This window comes from Diceros bicornis, chromosome 28 (genome assembly GCF_020826845.1).
Source record: "Diceros bicornis minor isolate mBicDic1 chromosome 28, mDicBic1.mat.cur, whole genome shotgun sequence".
Taxonomy (NCBI): Eukaryota; Metazoa; Chordata; class Mammalia; order Perissodactyla; family Rhinocerotidae; genus Diceros; species Diceros bicornis.
The window spans coordinates 10,003,961-10,024,566 of record NC_080767.1 but is presented as its reverse complement, the minus strand read 5'-3'; the positions used below and the strand labels follow the sequence as shown (position 1 = coordinate 10,024,566).

At 39.4% G+C, this 20,606-nt stretch overlaps 2 protein-coding genes across 4 annotated transcripts in view; one reads left to right on the top strand and one right to left on the bottom strand.

The window, feature by feature from the left end:
• Positions 1-1,231, bottom strand: part of INVS (inversin) — a 141,226-nt gene extending 139,995 nt beyond the window's left edge. For all 3 annotated transcript variants that reach the window (XM_058523651.1, XM_058523649.1, XM_058523652.1), the window contains exon 1: positions 907-1,231. The gene's annotated coding sequence lies outside the window, so the exon portion shown is untranslated. The remainder of the gene's footprint in view (positions 1-906) is intronic.
• Positions 1,232-1,372: 141 nt separating this feature from the next.
• ERP44 (endoplasmic reticulum protein 44) overlaps positions 1,373-20,606 on the top strand; it is an 85,306-nt gene continuing 66,072 nt past the window's right edge. The window contains exon 1 of the mRNA XM_058523655.1: positions 1,373-1,535. Within this exon, the coding sequence (XP_058379638.1) occupies positions 1,479-1,535 (57 nt within the window). The 5' untranslated portion in view covers positions 1,373-1,478. The remainder of the gene's footprint in view (positions 1,536-20,606) is intronic.

The window sequence follows — 20,606 nt, the reverse complement described above, 5'->3', positions numbered from 1 at the left end:
TAACTAAAAGTCTTGGCTCTGCCACTATCTGATTTTGTCACCCAGGGAAAGTGATTCTCTAGGGCCTTTTTTTAGCTCAAATGTAATTTTTTTTAGCGCTAATATTATTTGTAAATAATTTTTATAGACAAAAATCAAAACCACTTTGTTAATTATAAAGTGCGATAAAACGCACAGGTATCATCAACATTAATTATAAAACAAGCCAGTGTAATAAATGCTCTAATAATTATAACTGTACAAACTAGTGGTGCTATAGTTACAAGCAAAGGAAGAGTAATTCCGATTAGGATAAAAGGGTTAGTTGTTTGGTAAGTTCTCAGAGATGGTGACGTTTGAGATGACATTCCAGATAGAGAGGAGTTAAGGCCATTCCAGGCAGCAGGAAAGCTGGAGCAAAGGCAAGGAGTAGGGAGAACCACAAAAAAGCGGAATGCCTCCCGCGTACTTAGCAGTGATTGTGTGGCTACCATTTGGGGCACGTGGATTTGGCTGAGTGTTTGTAGATGAGGCTGGAGAGTTAACTCGGGCCAGGTTAAGATCTTCAACTCTTGGCTAACGAATTTCGGAATTATCCTATAGGAGCCATCCATGCATCAGTACAACCACTCTCGCACTGAGCTTTTCAGTTTACAACGTGCTTTCCCATCGTCTCCCACATCTACTCCTTACAACGAGCCCACAGAGACAATTAGGGATAAGTCATTGACTCATTCGACTGAGGCCCTGAGAGGCGGCTCCAACTTTATAATGCAGAAACTAGCGCAGAAAGAAGAGGCAGCAGGCGAGAAGGCCACTGATGGAGGTCAGGCCACAGCCCAGGCCAGGAGGGCCGTGAGTCTGAGGCTGGCGCCAAGGCAGTGCAGATAGATCAGAGCCACCCCAGCCAGGCCCCCTCCTACTCACCCTCGCCTCCTCCAGGACTCACGTCCCGGGGGCGGCTCCAGGAGGCACGACCCCCACTGGGCCGCCCCTCCCGGCAGGCCAGGACACTACATCCGGCTGGGACAAACCCAACAGAGCCGAAACCAGTGGAGCCCCTCCAAAGGCCGCCCGCGGCTCTCTACCGCACAGCCTTCTGGGAATTGTAGTTCCCCTCCTCTGAAACACTGAGGTACAGCCGCCCTCCGCCCTTTCGATCCCGCAGGGCCCCGCGCGCAGAGGACTCGGTGGACCTAGGCCGAGAGCCTGATGGGAAAGGAGTTCTGGATGCCCGATGATGTGCTCGGCGAAAGTGGTGCAGGACTACATTTCCCGCTGTGCTCCGAGGTGGGCAGGACCCGGAAGTGAGGGTTGCGAGGCCTCTCTGGAAGTTGTCCTGGGTGTTCGCCGCTGGAGCTCCGGGTCGAGAGGACGAGGTGCTGCTGCTGGGAGGATCCTCCGCTGCCGCCGGCTCCCGGAGCCCAGCCCTTTCCTAACCCAACCCAGCCCAGCCCCAGCCGCCAACGCCTGTCCCTGCCGCGGACCCCAGCGTTACCATGCATCCTGCCGTCTTCCTATCCTTACCCGACCTCAGATGTTCCCTGCTGCTCCTGGTAAGTGAGTGAAGGAATGACAGACCCTTCGACACACGCACGGACGGCCTCCCGCCCTCGCCGAGGTGGAACACAGCTGATCCTACCCCTGCTTTCTTATCTTTTCCTCCAGTGGCGAGGAGTGCACCCTCTCCCGCTGCCTTCACTCCCGGCCTCCGTCTGTGCGCTTCCCAGGCCCGAGGCCCCACGGTCGGAGGTTGGGACCTGCAAACGGGAGAACTAGCCCTGGGGGAAGGCTGCGTGGGAGGGTCTCGGCGAGGAGCTTCCCCTTCCCCCGGAGTACGGAGGTGGCTTCAGTCTCGAGGGCTCATGGACCTGGGGGTGGCCTGAATCGAAAAAGACGGGGCATAGACTTGTTACCTCCCGCCTCCTCCTTTTGAGAAGCGTGTGAGGCCGACAGGTGCTGGGGTCGTGTGAAGCACTCCAGAGCCCTGAAACGGTGCCCGGGCTGCCAGAGCCCTGTGTTGTGGCTTGATGCGATTGGTTGGGAACCCGGAACTGGAGACTGGTTTGGTGTCCACTGGGGGAATAAAGGTTTGAAGGGTGGAGGCGGTGATTACCTGAAAGCCTCAGCTCAAGGCCTCCTTCAAATGTTATTATGACCCCCTGACCCTCGAAATTTAGGCAGAATTGTTTTTCAGTGCTCCTAATTTGAGAATAAGCAGGTTTTCTGCATACATATGCGCCCATTCCTTAACTCCTCACCTGCTCGGCTCTGTCCTATCTTGTAAAGGAATCTTTCCTCAGTCCCTCTTCCTCCCAAGTACATCTTGAGTTTGCAACCTAAGCAATCCAGGCTGCAGATCAAATTGAGACAAAAGTGAAGGACTAACTCCGTATGGCAAAATGACCAACCTTTAATTGAGCTGTTATTGTAATACAATATTTGAAAATACTTTAATTGTAATAGATTTTTTAAAAGCCAATTTAAGATGAACATTAACTCAAAATCACTTTCTTTACAACTTAAACTTAAGTAACTCACAGGAAGTCATACAGCTGGTTACTGGCAGACCTGGGACTTGAGGCAGGTCTCTTGACTTGCAGTGTTTATTCCACCGTGTCACGTTAAATTTTTAATATTTGTGTTTGAAATAGTTTTTCTTTCTTCCTCTCCCTTTTCCCTTCTCTCCTCTCTCTTTGTGATTTGCAAGTCATATTCAAAAACCATATACAGTACTTGGACTTTTTCAGAGGAAAAGCACCAGAAAAAACTAAAGGGGATGTCGAAGTACTTTTGAGAACTAAAAGTTGTATATAAACATGGTAATATTAAATGTTAAACTGTCTTATTGCCACCTCTACAGCAATCAGTGACTTCTGTGTAGAGGAAAATATTTTGTATAGAGCTGTTTCTTGGTGATTTCATTACATGCTGTAGTTCTCTTTCCTTTCTAAGAAGTACTGGAATAATGCTCTTTGTTGTTAAAGACCACTCTCTTTAAGGATGATACTAGATACTCATCTTTTCCTTACCCATAAAATAGCCTAAGTTGTGAGTTGTCCGCCAGAAATTACTTTTAGGTTACCAAAAAATACAAAGGCCAAAAGTCTTAAGACATTGGAAAGAAAAGTTGAAATACTAAATAGGAAGACTGCATCAGATGCACTTTCCTGGAATGGTATGTTTGGTTGTAGACCTAAGTTTCAGAAGGAGAAAGAATTTCTTTTGAAATAACGCATGCTTTTTTTTTATAGAAAGCCTACAAATCTTGTTAAGAATAAAAAAAGGAATTTTTTTCTAATAATTCTAAAATTTAATGTTTTGTATATTTATCTCTCTCAGTAAATATAGAGGAGTAGAAACATAGCAGACCTTTTAGAGAATACCTGTAAAGATTAATGGGCTGGAAAATAAAGCCCAAGAAAAGGTTTAATAAACCAGAATTACAAGTCAAGCTAGTTTCAATTTGAACACAGTGTTTATCAAAGTAGTTTTAATAATCATATACTAGTTAGCAAATATTTATAAAACGTCTGTCTAATCACAATTTGAGTTACTTATCTAACTGATAATTCTGTCTTAGTGATGGAACCTGCTTACTTAGTATCCTACCTGTCTAAAAATACATCCTTTATCTTCCCCGATGTACTTTCTTCCTCCTGCCTTCAGCTTCCCCTCTCAGACTTCAAGTTATTCTCTCCCACCTACAGCATTGAATAGCCAAGTTCCCACCTAGCTGAGGTCATCATTTTTTTCCTTAAACAGCCTGCTCTAAAAAGCCATATATTCTCTTACTACAGTAATTTTTTTCAGGCAAACTATACCTCAGCCCTATAGAGCTAGATCTGTTCAGACTTAGTGGTGTTCGTTAGGATAATAGCTGAAACATATAATCCTAAACTTCTGTTGGTAGGTAGTTTTCTTTTCTCTGATCTCAAAAGCATTTTGGAACATGTCCCGTTATGCCTAAAAAGCCTTTCTGGGATGGGTAAACACAAAAGCTGAATGTGATAACTTTTTTCCTGGGTTTTCATATGTATTTATTTAAAGTGAAGGTCTTAGAGACGAATTCTTTTATTTCAGGCTTGCTTTAAGAAACACTCCCATTGCCTTTAGATTATTTTTAAACCGCTGAATTTGCAACTTGTCTTGGACAAAGTAAGGTAGTCTAGATGCACTGATTTTGGATAAATCAGAAGAGAAATTTGCGTCACCTGGCAAATGCAATGAGGCCTTAATCCTCGTGATACCTTTCATATCCCTCGCTATATATATTGTTTCTCTTATGGTTTGGGTTGATCCATTAGATGTGTGATTATGGCTTTAGTTTTGAACTTTATATAATCTGTGCCCCCATAACTGTTTATCATATTTTGTGGATGATTTGAATGTTGGAGACAGCAATGTTTTTCTGGTAAAGCCCCATGTATATAATATCTGGCTTGGGAAATTGCTTCCCAGTTGTGTGTGTTTTTAAGGACAGTCACTTGAATCAGAGAAAATCACCTGGCCAGATGTATCCTGGCATCATCTCTTTATTTCGCCATGTGACAGTCATTACCTGGCAGCTCATGGGATAAGTTCATTTATCACTCTAATCAAAGAATCAGTTGCTCATTAATTAGCCTTTTTCTGCTTATCTTTCTGAGATAGGTTTATTCAGGATTGAAAGTGATCATTTTCCCCTTAAATTAATTATTTCTTAGCAGTTGTTCTTCCTGCACTGGTTGTATACAAGGGCTTTGAAAGGGTGAGATAGGAGAAATAAGACTAAATTGGAATGAAATTGTCTGATATAATCCTAAGTAACTTTTTCTGTGGTTCAGAGATTTGTAACATTCTATTCCAGCTGCTTTACTGAAGATGTTTCTTGTGAATCTCTTGGTGATTATGTTTATAGGTCATAAGTTGTTACTGGCCCTAATTGCCTTGTGCCTGGACATTAAGGCTTTGCCATTGTTGCTCCTGGTTCGTTCAATTTGTATAGGAAGCCAAGAAAAGTTTGCTTAGGTTAGGAAGCTTAAGTAAATCAGAGAGCTAAGTAAACATTTATTTAATTACAATCTTTATAAGCACCTTAAAAATAAGTACAGTAGAATTCAGAGATGTCAGTTTTAGCCATTAATGCCAATAGTAAATACAGATTGCACTCTTCAAGAATAATACTTTTGAAGATGTAGTTCCATTCATAACTAGGTGAGTTATTATCCTATTGATAGGACTTGCTCCAGATCAGTGGTTTATAAAACCTGGTTGCTCATTAGAATCAACTGGGGCAGTTTTAGTAAAATGATGTCTGGGCATACCACACTAGTTATATCTGTGGGATCTGAACATTGGTTTAAAAAAATTCCCAGGTGATTTGTTTTTTCTTTAGTATGTCTCTCTAAGAGATAAAAATTAAAGAACAAAATAAAAATCAGAATACCATTATCACATCTAGAAAAATTAACAGAAATTCCTTTATATCATCAAATAATCTAGTCGATGTTCAGATTTTCCTGTTTGAAAAAAAGTTTTCTTTAAACAAATTGAATGTTCAAAGCAGGAGCTGTATAAGGTCCATACATCCCAATCGGTTCATATGTCTCATATAAAACTTTAAATCTGTAGGTTCTCTCTCTATCTCTTCATTCTTTTTTTTGTAATTTATTGTTGAGGAAACTGGGTCTTCTGTCTTGTAGAATTTCCCACGTTCTGGATATCGCTGATTGTATCCTGGTGGTGTGGTTTTGAGTTTCTCTGTTCCTGTGTTTCCTGTAAATTTGTAATTAAATTTATGTGGTCTTAACCACCAGCTCCATATATAGTTAGGATCATTTGTTTCATTTAGCTTTCAATTTTTAGTTTTTAAATTCATCTTCTAGTTTATAGTTATGCAAAATTTACTACTTCCAAAGCCAATCTATGAAGCAGACTATATTTGGATAAGTCCAGCTTCTATCCCTGTCTCTTCTACTCTCTTATCTTCCTCCAAATGTAAGAAACTTTTTTTAATATTTTCAATTTTTAATCGTTTATTAAAAGAAAATGTGAGCAATTACTTGTATTTATGTATGTGTATATTTGTTTCTCCTTCCTCTTTGATAAACTGTAGCTTATTATTTATACTTTTCTCTACCTTTTTTTTTTTTTTAACTTAAAAGTATATCCTAAAGATCAGGATAGAAATATTCCTTATTTCTTTTAAACTGCTTATTGCTCCACTGGGCAGATGTACCCATCCACTATTGTTTGTGTTCTTTTGCTGTAACAAATAGTTCTGCAAAATTAGCTTATGCATACATATTTTTGCTAGTGTATCTTTGAGATACATTCCTGTAATTGAAGTTGCAAAGGCAAAGGGTAGATGTATTTGTAACTTTGTTGATTTTGCTAGATAGTGCGAAATTCCTCTCCACAGGAGTTGGCCATTTTGAGTTCTCACCGACAGTGTAACCGACAGTGTAGCTGAGTTTCCCTGTATGCTTGCTAACAAGATACGATGTCAGATGGTTGGGTATTTGTCAATCTGATAAGTGAAAAATGGTATCTCAGTGCATTTTCATTTGATACTCTTTTAATATGAGTGTGATTGAGCTTTTTTATGTGTAGAGGCCATTTGCATTCTTCTTTTTGTTTTTGTGAGGAAGATGGGCCCTGAGCTAACATCTGCCAGTCCTCCTCTTTTTGCTGAGGAAGACTGGCCCTGGGCTAACATCCGTGCCCATCTTCCTCCACTTTACATGGGATGCCGCCACAGCATGGCTTGCCAAGTGGTGTATCAGTCTGCGCCCGCCTGGGATCTGAAGCCGCAGCCGCACTCGCGCTTAACCGCTTGCCCACCAGGCTCGCCCCTGTTTGCATTCTTTTATACAGAGTTCTTAACCCTTTATCTCCTTAGTTGATTCTACCATGCAGCCAGATTGAGAGGCACTGGAATATACTACCCTGTCTGAATTCAGTAATATCTCTGATGGGTTAAAATTTGTAAACGCCTTGGAGAAGATGTCTAATTGCCACAGTTGTTGAAAACCTTTTGTATACTGTAGATCATGATTTTTAATAGCTTTATAGTAGCTCAGCCATTAGATGCACTATAATTTACTTCATCTTCTGTTAAGACATTTAGGTTATTGGTTATTTCCAGGTTTTCACAATTATTAAAAACATGTACAAAAGATACACATACAATGATGTTCACTGCAAATCTCCAAATGTATCCTCCAGTTACTTTTCTAGAATTATATTTCTTGGATCATATGGTATGTCCATTATTTAGGATCTCTGATACGTTATACCAAATCGCCCTAGTGAAAAGTTGTACCAATGTGTGTTCCTACCAACAGTGTATGAGTATGCCCACTTCCTCACACTCTGGTCAACAATGGATGTTTTTGTGATCTGTGCCAATTTAGTAGACCAAAAATAGTATCTGATTTAAATTTACATGTCTGATTACAACCAAATTTGAATATTTTTTCATATTTTTTGGCCATTTATATTTCTTTGTGTGTATATCTATGTATGTGTTAATGTTATTTGTCCCCTTTTCAAAAAATTGTTTACTCTTGCTTCCTCCAGTAATTCAGAATAGATGTACTCAGAAGATACAGTTTAAGAACACTGGAAAGTGTTATTCTTTTGTCTGTTTATTTAGTATCCATCCAAGAGGTAGCATAGTGCAAAGAATGCTAGACCAGATGTCAGGACATCCATGTACTGGTTCCATTTCTTCCATATACTTAACACTGTAACCTTGGATAAATCACCTAACTAAATTTTTTAGGCTATAAGGAAAGCTCATTAGAGTCGACGATTCAGTGATTCTTTGTGTAAATATATCTTGTTTTTCAAAAAGAGTATTCCTCTAACTCCCCTAATTAATAAGCTTATTATTTGATTGGGTATTTCCTCAGAAAATCTGCTAGCTTTTCAACAAGTTGCAGGTCTGTGCCCCCTTACCCTGTTATCCAGTGTAAGGAACAGCATGCTTTGGTCACTGCTTTTCTGATATTGACTGTTGCTGTGCTCTGTTTCATCTAACCAAGTAAATGATGAAAAACAGTTTGACTTGGGACCAGCCTGGTGGCATAGTGGTTAAGTTCATGCATTCCACTTGGGTGGCCCGGGGTTTGTGGGTTCAGGTCCCTGGCACGGACCTACACACTGCTCATCAAGCCATGCCGTGGAGGTGTCCCACATACAGATAAGAGAGGAAGATCGGCACAGATGTTAGCTCAGGGCCAATCTTCCTCACCAAAAAAAAAAGAAAGAAAGAAAGAAAGAAAAAAGAACAGTTTGACTTTTCACAGCATTTATCGATCTTTAGTCCACTTTTGAGTCCATAGAGAGGCACTACCTATGGCTTAGGCTGCAGGAACTTTATTTCATTGGTATTATTTTTTCCTTTCCTCCTGTCTTTTGAATGCCTGTTTGCTATCTGCTATGGAAGAGGAAAAAAAGATAATTGAGATGTATATCACGCTTCCAAGAAATTTATAATTCAGCTGGGGGGAGAGAAGATGTGTATGTAAATAATGAGAATCTCAAAACGAAAGTGACAGGTGCCCTTATGTTCTTTGTAAAAGTGCATTATAGATCTTGCTACACAGAAGTGTGCTTGTGAGCCTAGGCATCTGCATCACCTGGGAGCTGCTTCCAGCGTCCTCACCCCAGGCCTACTGAATCGGAATCTGCACTTGAACAGTGTCCCCAGATGATTCATATGTGCCCGTTAAAGCATGAGGAGTACAGCTGTAGATGTTTGGAAGAAACAAATTCTCAGCGAGAGACTCAGAGAAGTCTTCTCGAAGAAAGATGAGAGTAGGGCCTTGAAGATTTAAATTAATAGGTTGATTTTCAGTCCTGAATGGAATGAGCAAAAAGGGTTGTGCCTTTCAATAACTTAATAAATCTTTTACGTGAGTCACATACCTGTTTCGGTTTTGTTTTTAAGAAGTCTTGCTCTCCGGCCTGTTGACTTGGCCAGATGTCAGAATTGGCCCTGACGAAGCTGGCAAACCCTTTGGCCAGTTTCCATTAGAACAGCTCATTATTACCTTAGCCAAAATAAAAGTCATGGTCTGTAGTGGATTCTTACCAGTATTCCAATGACTCCATTCAGGAGGGTAGGGAAGCAGTTCCACTTTGGAGAAGTCCCTTCTATAACGCCAGGGATTTCAGGTCTTGCTTCTGTCCTTGTAAAGATTGAAATCGAATTCTAACTGCTTTGATTCTCTTGGTGATATTGTGGTACAGATCTCTATGATTCTTCCAGCCCTGTGATTTTCTCAGTATGTGGAACCTTGAGCATTATATATATATATATATATATATATATATTTGTGTGTGTGTGTGTGTGTGTGTGTGTGTGTGTGTGTGTGAGGAAGAGCGGCCCTGAGCTAACATCCATGCCAGTCCTCCTCTTTTTGGTAAGGAAGACTGGCCCTGAGCTAACATCCGTGCCCATCTTCCTCCACTTTATGTGGGACGCTGCCACAGCATGGCCTGACAAGCGGTGTGTCGGTGCATGCCCGGGATCCGAACCCGGGCAGCCAGCAGCGGAGCGTGCACACTTAACCGCTACACCACAGGGCCAGCCCGAGCATTCTATTTTAATGTATCTAATTTTTAGTCATCTGAGTTTGTATACATGAACATTACTAATATAATAGAGAAAAGCAATGAGAAAGAAAGAAGAAATCATCTCAGAAAACCACTCTAGTAGTGTTTGAGCTACAGAAAACTGTTGGGTGAATAGTAGAGTGCCAGTGCTTTTTTCATTTCTTTCTCAAGATTGTCACAGTCTAGTAGTGGGACCTTTGGTAATCGGATTTAAGAGATTTTAGAAAAAGGTCTTCAGTAATCAGAAGAATTTTTGACCTTGGGAAAAAGGAATTAGAGCTCTTTTTATTTCTATGGGATTCTACCATTAGTGTTTTGCTCAGTTCAGTAGGTGGGAATGGATATAAGAACCATGAGGGGATCACATGTAGTTATAATGACTAAAGTTATAGTTGTCTAGAGTTCTGCTGTAAATTTAAATTCATTAAAATTAAATAAAATATAAAATTCCATTCCTCAGTCACAGTAGCCACATTTCAAGAGCTCAGAAGTCACATGTGGCCAGTGGCTACTGTGTTGAACGCAGATTATGGAACATTTCTGTTGTTGCAGCAAGTGCCATTGGATAGTGCTGGTCTAGAGCTTCACCCTTGCTGTCTGTCTCAGAAACCAGGACAGAGGCGAGGTAAAGAATGAGTAAAATGCCTCAAATAGTGTTTCAAAGCTTGTGAGGAACATATATCTTGCCCGTCCAAAGGACCGCAGTAACCTGGAAAATGTCAGTAATCTTATCAGTGAGCGCAGATTTGGCTTTTGGTTGCCTTATAGCGAATTAGTTAAAATTAGAAAATAAGAGTTTGTGTGTTAGTATTGATTCTTCCATTAGTTCACAAGGTCACTTAGGGCAAGTCACTTTCCTTCCTGAGGCCTTAGTTTTTCAACTGAAAGTTGGGTAGGATTGAATAGACTGTTTGGGGAGTCTAATGGACATTCTAATGGAATGTGCCTGTGGCTTTGGGATTTGAGGGCCTACAATTTGTCTCTGTGGTAAAATCCCTTTTGAGGGCTACATCTTTAGAAATGATACTTTAGGGCCGGCCCCGTGGCTTAGCGGTTAAGTGCGCGCGCTCCGCTGCTGGCGGCTCCGGTTCGGATCCCGGGCGCGCAGCGACGCACGGCCTCTCCGGCCATGCTGAGGCGGCGTCCCACATACAGCAACTAGAAGGATGTGCAGCTATGACATACAACTATCTACTGGGGCTTTGGGGAGAAAAAATAAATAAAATTAAAAACAAAAAAGAAATTATAAAACAATTATATCTAAAAAAAAAATGATACTTTAGAAGAAATTTTATTGAATAAGAACATACCTACATTTTAGTTAGTAAAATTACCTGTAAAAAGATGGCCTGTTCGTATGTTTTGTTTGCCTCAGGTATCAGAAGGATACCCTTGCCAGTAACTTAATCTTCTAATTTGATAAACCCATAAATTAACGTGCATCTCTTTCTGCCTACTTTAAAATGGCTAGAAGTTATATGAGCTCATGCAGACTGATATTTAATATTTAAAGCAGTTTTCTAAGAAATCGAGCCAACTCTAAAATATGTAGAAAATATGACTTAGTGATGGAGCAGAGATCATGAATAAGTTTATAAAAAAAAATGTTAAACAGAGTTAATATTTCTTGGCCTTTGTACAAGATACTCTCATGTTTACATGCTTGCTGTTTAGCTGTTTTGTTGTATTTGAAGTTTTGGAAAATGTAGGGGGAAATGCCAACTTTTAAAAAATTACTGACAGCATTGAAGTCTCTCTTTGAGTAAAGAACAGTTTCAAGGGTGTGATTTAGAGTTATCCTGAGAGAAGAAATTTGGACATTCCTTTGACTTTTATTACTATGGTTCTGGGCCAATTGCAGTAAAATCTCAGCTAGCTGGTGATAAGCTCACGCTTCTGTAATGACTTCACATTCTGAAAGAGCTAAGAATAAAGAGCTTCATTTTTTTTCTTTTGTAGTCAAAATGATTTCTTAGAAAACAGCTACTCAAATTGACTCATTCCTCAGGCTTTCTAGATAGCATCAGTTTTGACTATAAGAATGGATACTAATTCTCATAGGAAGTTTTGTAATCTGCTTACAATTAACAAAAGTACCACAGTGTTGCAGAATACTTGGTTCTTTGTTTAATCTTTGAATGAACAGTTTCAGACACCCTAATTTTGCTTTAGAACTATAAAAACTGTGCTACATTATAAAGCATGTTCTACTTTATTTGTTTCAGAAGTTGTCCAGTTTGTTTATTATTTAATTGTGTCTGTACTCTGGTCTTCAAGTATCTTCCAGAAGTAATGTGAATTATTTTTCCCTTACTGATAACTTGAAACTATATCGACTAAAGAGAAAACTTTTAGAAGAATATTTAGTTTAGAAGTCAGAGATTTGGGCTCAAATCTTGTATCTGCTGCTTTTCACCTTTGTTATCTTGCCTGTCAACTTCTGAGGAATAATACAGGTATTATGTCTGACTCATTGGAGGTGTTATTTGCATGCTTCTACTATGATTTTGTGGAACAAAAAGTGGTAAAAAGGTATCACATTATCTTATTCTTAGATCTTAGTTTCTGGTACAACACCTTATACAGGTTAAGTGCTCAATAATAATTTTGTTGTGTATGGAAAAAAGAAAAAGAGCTAGGGGAGGGAGGATCAGGAATGCATAGGGGACTTGTAGTTTGTAAGTGTCACTGAGAAGGTGAGCCTTGAAGTGGATGAGGGAGTTAGTCAGTTGAGTTTCTTGGGGGAAGAGCCTTCCACACAGGAGCGTTAGCCAGTGCCAAGTCCCTAATGTGGGACTGTCCCAGGCATATTCAAGGAGCAGCAAGGAGGGCAGTGTGGTTGTTACACTGTGAATAAGGTGCACCGTATTAGCAGATTGTTGTGTAGCTAAAACACATTTTGCAAAACTGTCCTTACTATGTACTTCACTTGCTATTTTCTGTTCTGTGCTTTATTTTATTTAAAAAAATTGCTGATCTGACCCAATAAGATAGAACTTCCTAACAGGGTTGCTGGTAATATTAATCTCCTCAGCCCGGGCCCAGTTGCCTCTGCTGAGAGTAGCTAGCCTTGACTGTTTACCCCAGTGTCCCCCAGTACGCTAAATTAAAAATATTCTCCACTCCATGTGTGACAGAGTGGGTCACAACTTGCAGTTGTAATGACTAAAAATGTTAAAAGATTTCCTGACACATTTTTTGATTTCTGAAACCAATATACTTTCATGGTACAGAAAAGCATAATGAAGAAAAGGTGCATACCCCAACCACTGATAACATTTTCATGTATCTCCTTCCAGTTTTTTGCTGTGCATGTTTGAAAGGACTTGTAACAGTGACATGTATATTTTGAACAAGGTGGGGTTGGGCTCTTGTTTTTGTTTGGTCTTGGTGCAGAGTGGTAGACAGAAGGAAAAGAAGCCCACATGTGTACATGTACTTGTACTCACATAACTTAGATATGACACATAGCTTGACCACTTAACTTTAAAAAGTTATATTAACCTTTCTGAGCTTTCATTTTCTCACCTGTCAAATGGGGATAAAGACCTCTTCTGCAGACTGCTGGGAAGACAAAATGAGACTGTTCGTGTGTCCGTGGTACACTGTAGGCACTTAAACTTTTCTGGTTTCTGCCACGTTGTAGGTGCTCACCAAATGTTGTTTAGATGAGAGAATCAGTGAATGAATGAACAATTGAATACATTTCCTTTTTTTTGTAACTTGCAAATTGTTCATCCAGTGGTATTAAAATTGTATGCACTAAAGTAATGAGCTGGCATGACTAGCTTCCAGCCCACTGGTCTTCTGATGCTGATAATCGCACTGTCATTATTATACTAATAAAAACAGCTTAAAAATGTGACTAAGTGAATAAATTATCTGCCTAGCTCTGTTTTATAACTCTACTTAGTTTTGTACTTAAATTCAGTATATAACGATGAAATTAGTTTATGGAAACTGCTGTATTTTGTTGTGCAGGCCATTGGTTTTAGAATTAAAACAGACCTGGGTTGAACCCTGTTCTGCCACTAGTTTGGACAAGTCACTTAGCCTATTTGAGTCTTAATCATTTAACAAATATTTACGTTTACTATATGTCAGATACTGCAAAGTTTCATTTTCCTCATTTATAAAATAGGGATATTTCCTACTTCAGCTTTAGAGTTACTGTGATGATGTAAAAGAGAGAATATATGTGTTTGTAAACAGTAAAGGTAAGTTGTTACATTGGAATATTTTTGTGTGCTTCAAACATATGTTTGTTACTTGGGTTCATTCGCCAGAAGCCTGGGTATGCAGTGTACGTCCCTTTCAGGAAGAGTGGATGCATTATGGAAATAGTTCTGGGGTCTGGACTTCCAGGATAACTGACAATATTAGAAGGTAGCGTGACTTGGAAGCGGAAGAGTCCTAGTTCGTTCCCAGCTCTACCTCTTTGTACCTGTGTGATACTAAACAAATTTCCTTATCCTTATGACCCTCAAATTTTCTATTTTAAAAGTGGGGATAATTATTTCATAAAGTTGTAAGATTAAGATATAATATGTATAAAGTACTTTGCATCATGTCTGGCATATAGGAGATATTTTCGTTCTGTAGGGTGATGAATAGAGAAGGAAAGCGTGTCAGATGGATGGACTCATCATATGAAATGGAGCAAGTACCCTGGAGGAGGATGGTGCTTGTGCTGACCATCTTTCTCTGCTTGTACTACCTTTGTGACCCTCTGAAATGAGTAAATGGACGGGGCTTTTTCTTTTAAAAGTCTGATTCTAAATATTAGTGGTTTCTTAAACTGCTTATCAACTTGTCTCTTTTCCTTGGTAAGTTACGACATAGTCTTATCAGTATAGTGACAAATGTACTATGATTGATAGAAATAAAAATCAATCTTGATATGCATTTCTACTTTTAATACAAAAGCAAATAACTTCCTATAAGTGGTATAAATGAAAGTGGGGAAACATGCTTTATGAAAGGTATCATTTGGTCCACATAGAAAAGCATCATTTCTATTACTTTGTACACTCAAAATCATTCAAAAAATACATCTCTGCCAGTTGTAATTGACTAGATATTTGGAAAATGATGATGATTCTTTAGAAATATATAATCTTTCTCTAGTTGAATTTAGTAAGGGAAGAGAAGATTATTACAGCAGATTTTTGGTCACAGAAAAGATTCAAAAATAAAAATCCTATTTGTGCAAGTGTGGAAGATTTCAAATTGCTAGTTATAGTTTCATTTGTGCCTATATGCCTAACTTACATATACCATAGATATCCATCCCTTAAGTATTGCTTCCAGTAGGGTGTAAAGTTATTTACACATAAGCATGTATAGTATCTCCTACATTTAGTAAGTTTTGGCCATTAAGCTAAATATGTTTATAGATTTGATGAAAACTGAGGATATAACAGATCTTTTTGAATTTAGATACTATGATGAAGGTATTGGGTGAGAACCTATTGGCATTAAGATACTTTATTATGGTATTTCAGCTTGGATCAAGAAAAGCTCACCACATGGTCTTGCTTTTCTCATCTCATTTATACATCTGCAAATCCCTCCTATTGGGAAGATGGATACGTGGTGAGGATAAGGGGGTAAATTGCGTTTTCCGGTCCGCAACACTTAAGTTATAAAGACCTGCTTGATATACGCTGATTATTATCTTGACCAAAAGAGTGGTTAAAGGTATATAATAAGATGAGCCTTCAGGAAATAGCTTTTAATTCTCAGAAGTATCCAATATTCTGTAGGAAAAGAATTCGATTTTTAGTCTTCTTTCTCCTTTGACCCATGAGGCAAGAGAAACCACCTGGCTAGACATGACTGAAGAAGTTAATTGTACATAGGGCTCTTGTGTTTGAGGCCTTAATGAAAGTCTTTCAGAGCGTCCTTGATTTGGGGAATACTGGTTTGTACAGTAATGCTAACTTCTCCAGCATCTTTAGCTGTTACTTCTAATGCAAGATGGATTGTGATATTTGAGGCAATTAGCAGAGAGCTTGTCTGTATTTCCACATGAGGTGATTTTCCAAGAGTCTATCACTTATTTGGAATATTGCTTTCAAGTACTAAGTTAATAAATATTCCTGAATATTGTAAAGATGGGATAGAAGATTTTTTCCTAATGGCTTAAAATATACTTTTATTTAGGTTGTTTAAATGGTTTTTAGTTTAAGGAAGGAGCAAAGGTGTCTTCAGGACACATTTTCTTCTAAGAGAAATACAGGACACTTGTATTATTATCAAAGTTTATTAACCCATTGTCATGACTGAAGTAATTCATATCAGTAAGTTTTTTAGATAATTAAAGCCAATATTGTTCACAAGCAAAATGTGTGTGTGAGTTTAACCTTTTTTTTTTTGCTGGAAATCATTAAAAAATATAAAGAAGCATGTCTCTTTATGTTTAGGTTCTGAACTGATGTTTGTTAATGCCCTAGTTCGTAGTTCGTAAGTCGAGAGTGACACATCATACAAGGGATGGCTAATTTCATCTCTTGGTGGTGGGCAAAGTCTATGTGGTTTTGATTGATTTGCATCCATGAAAACTTTTAAGTTTGTTGATTGAGAGTTTGTAAATAGAGGAGCTGGTGTCAGCCTTACTGATAGCTACCAAACGTGATTTAACTTTTTAAAAATGATGACTGGGCTGTGTTCCCTAGGTCCCAGTAGCCTCTTCATTGTGAATTATACTAGCCTTTGGGAAGTCTTCGGCTCATAATCCTTATGGCATTTCGTGCTGTTAACGACCCCATTTCTTCTTGAAATAACTGTTCTTCCTGCTTCTTTTATGCTTCACTGGTTTGTTCTCTCTGTTTCTCTTTCTGTTCCTCTCTCTGTCCCCCCCCCCCCCCACTGATTGGGGTAGGGGAAAAGGCCTACATTTAAGTGACAGAAGAGAATAAGGAGGTAAACGTGAATATTTTCTGATGAGCTATCTAAGAGCTGCTTTTCTGCTTTCCCGTCGCATCTGCTCATCCAGTCATTTGAACTCACAGCTTTAACTATTGCCCCTCTAAAGGTGGGAGTAGCTTGGGAGTCTGTTAGTGCTTTGGTTAGTGCCTTGGGCTCAGTTACTTTCTTGGTGCTTTAGTCCTGGGTATGAAAAGTAGTCAAATACAATTTCCAAAGTCTTCCTGCTAGTTGGTAGAAGGCACCTCCTCTTCTGTCAGCTGTTTTCTCATTGACTGGGCGGGGCATATAGCTCGTGAAACTGAAATAGAGCGATGACTGCACAGAAAGTCTTTCTCTAAAATACTCTTACTCCCCTTTCAGTTCCACCAGTCACCTTTCAGCCCTTTAGTTTGTCATCATGACCTATTTGTCTTTCTTTTGCAAGTTTCCCACCCAGTCCAGGACCTTGTTTTTCTTCCCTTATTACTGTTTCACTCTGATAGCTGTATAGTCTTACCTCTCCCCAGTCCCTATCATAACGTATGGACCACTCATCTTCTGGAAGTCTTGAAAACATTGTGTTCCTCCCCCACTGAGAAGTCGCCCTGGCTGCTGCTTTTCTGCAACAGCAAATATCAGTCCCTCTGTTTGGCTTTCAGGGGTATTATACTCACTCTCCTAACACCTTGTTTTTTTTCTTAACAATCTGGCCCCAACCTAACCTTGCAACTTTATTTTCCAGTACTGCACTACATGAACTTGCATAGCCAGGCTTTGCTACTCACTCACTTCATCTGTAGAAACTATTCTGCTCATTTAACCCAAACAGTGCTCTCTGCCTCTTTTCTGCCCTCTCTCTCAATTTTCCTAGTATACTTTCTGTAAGCCTTACAGCACTTGCATCGTGTATCTTGTGTGCTAACTTTTCATGCATGGTCATGAAGCTCTTAGAGGACGGAATGTGCTTGTTAATTCCCTGCAGGCCTTACCTGGTTCAGTGCCTCTGTCCTCATAGGTTCTCATCCGAGGACTGCCAGGAGTTTGTAGAAGAGTAGCTGGATATGTTCTTGGTGAGCTGTACGTGATAGAATTGTGATGAACGTGTAGAAGGGAGAGGTGAGCAGATGTTCAGCCTGGTGATGTGAAACTTTCTGGTGGTGCTCGTTCACAGTGCATTATTTGTCCTGTAAGCTCTTTATCATAGCAAGTGTTCAATTGGAGGGAAACTGGCCATTCTGCCAGGGATGCTGTCAAGGAGAGTCCTGTATGAGGTGGGAGGGGAGGGTGTTATACGGTTAGATAAACTAGGGCCCTCTTTAACTCTGTAATTCTAAATAACTACTATTTTGACTTAATAAAGTAGAGACCAGAGAGGCTGATGGGAATTGAGGGATTGACTAGGGTAATGATAAGAAGTAAAATAGTAATACTGATAATTTGTAGCTGAGTAATCTTTTATGGTCCAATTTTTCAATGCTCTCTTTACATCTCATGATGTTGAAAACAAAATTTGAAATTATAAAACATATTTTTGTGGCCTTCACATTTGATCATTTATTTGACTACTGAGAAAGTTCCGTTTAGAAGAGTGTCCAGCCTACACAGACTTTTTGTCTGAAAACTTTGTTTTGAATTACTAAAAACAAAATGTTCATTGGAACTACACCATTCATTTCACTTACTGATAAATAAAAAAATTATGCTCATCCCCACAACAATAGAGGGCGTAAACTTCAGCTGATTGAGACTTGCTTTCTTCCTTTTTAAATCAAATCCCATAGTGAGTACAGTGTGTTTTGTATTCATTCGTTTAATTTGATTATGAATTGATTTTTCAGTCTTTTACTTGCTAGTTTGTCCTAAGGCAGGCTAAGTGTTTTTCTTAAGTCTTTTTGGAATTGTAAGATCTCTAGAATTCCTTTTTTTTTCCCTAAGGAAGATTAGCCCTGAGCTAACATCTGTTGCCAATCTTCCTCGGTTTTTTTTTTTTTTTTTTTTTTGCTTGAAGAAGATTAGCCCTGAGCTAACATCTGTGCCAGTCTTCCTGTACTTTATATGTGGGTTGCTGCCACAGCGTGGCTGACGAGCAGTGTGGGTCCGTGCCCGGGAAGCAAACCAATGAACCCCGGGCCACCAAAGCAGAACGTGCCGAACTTAATCACTACACCATGGGGCTGACCCCTAGAATTCTTGCTGTATGATGAATTATATGGTTTTTGTATTTAAAAGTGATTCTTTCACTGTCATAATTTGAGTTCTAGACCCCAAGCAAAGATTTCAGAAAATGCCTTCTATTCTAACTGCAAAATAAATCTCATTCATGGCCTCTCCCACCTTTAAGTAGATGGACTTCTTTTGTGGTCTCACAGAATTGTAGAATGTCTAAAAATGGCAGAACTTTGAAGTTATTTAGTTCAATCCATTTGTTTATTTAGCAAACGTTGTGGAGTCTCTACTATATGTCAAGTGCCATACTAGGTATTAAGGAAACAAATGAATAAAACAGTATAAAATCTACATCTCCTTGGCAAAAGTAAAATAAATTAAAGCAAGGAGAAAGGCGTTCCCACAGGGAAATAACTTTTTCATTATTTTATAACAGTCTTGGTTTTTCAGATGCAAGGTCCTTATCACACAAAAGGGCTATAATAATCAGGACTTCTTGCCAGTGGTATATTTGCTTTGCCAAATACACATACAAATGGTCATGACTTTTCAGGTGTATGCATGTAGTTCTTAAATGTGAACTAATGTGATTTTGCCTCTGTGTTAGTTTCCTAGGGTTGCCACAACAAATTAACACAAACTTGATGGCTTAAAACAAATTCATTCGCTCACAGTTCTGGAAACCAGAAGTTTGAAATCAAGGTGCTGGCAGGGCCACTGTCCCTCTGAAGGCTCTAGGGGAGAATCCTTCTTTGCCTCTTCCAGTGTCTAGTGGCTCCTGGTGTTCCTTGGCTTATAGATGCATCACTCCAATCTCTACCTCCATCTTTATGTCATCTTCTCCTCTGTGTGTCTCTGTGTCTTCTCTTCTTGTAAGGACACCAGTTGTTGGATTTAGGGCCCACTGTAAATCCAGGATGATCTCCTCTTGAGATCATTAACTGATTACATCTGCAAGAACCCTATTTCCAAATAAGTTCACACTCTGAAGTTCTGCATGAATTTTGGGGAGACTCTGTTCAATCCACTACAGCCTCTATTGTCCTTTTTGACTCCAAATCTATATTTACATAGATCTGTAGGCAGAAAGACATAAGCTATTTGTGTGCGTATGTGTATATCTCAAAGTTATTCCTTAGACTAGAAAATAATAAAAGTAGTGAATTAAATACTTTTGTTGCATTAAAGGTATTTAGGAAAATAACTTTATTTTATTTTATTTGCACTGGTAGTGGAATAAGGAATAATTACTTTTTTAAAATAGACTTTGCGGGCTGGCCCGGTGGTGTAACGGTTAAGTGCGCACGCTCCGCTTCGGCGGCACAAAGGTTCGCAGGTTCGGATACTGCGTGCACACTGACGTACCACTTTTCAGGCCATGCTGTGGTGGTGTCCCGTATAAAGTAGAGGAAGATGGGCACAGATGTTAGCCCAGGGCCAATCTTCCTTGGCAAAAAGAGGAAGATTGGCATTGGATGTTAGCTCAGGGCTGATCTTCCTCACCAAAAAAAAAAAAAAAAAAGACTTTGTTTTTTAGAGCAATTTTAGTTTCATAGCAGTATTGAGCAGAAGTTACATTTGCTCCCTGAGCCCCACCACTTGCATAGGTAGCCTTCCCCCGTTATCAACATCCCCCACCTGAGTGGTGTATTTGTTACAGTTGATGAACCTGCAGTGACACATCATTAAGACACAGAGTCCATAGTTTACATCAGGAATCACTCTTGGTGTTGTACATTCTATGGGTTTGGACAAATGTATAATGATATGTATCTACCATTGTAGAGGCATACAAAGTAGTTTCACTGCCCTAAAAATCCTCTGTGCTCTACTGATTCATCCATCTCTCTCCTCTAACCTCTGGCCGCTGATTTTTTTTTACTGTCTCCATAGTTTTAACTTTTCTGACCTTATTCCTCGTATAATATCATATAGTTGGAAACATA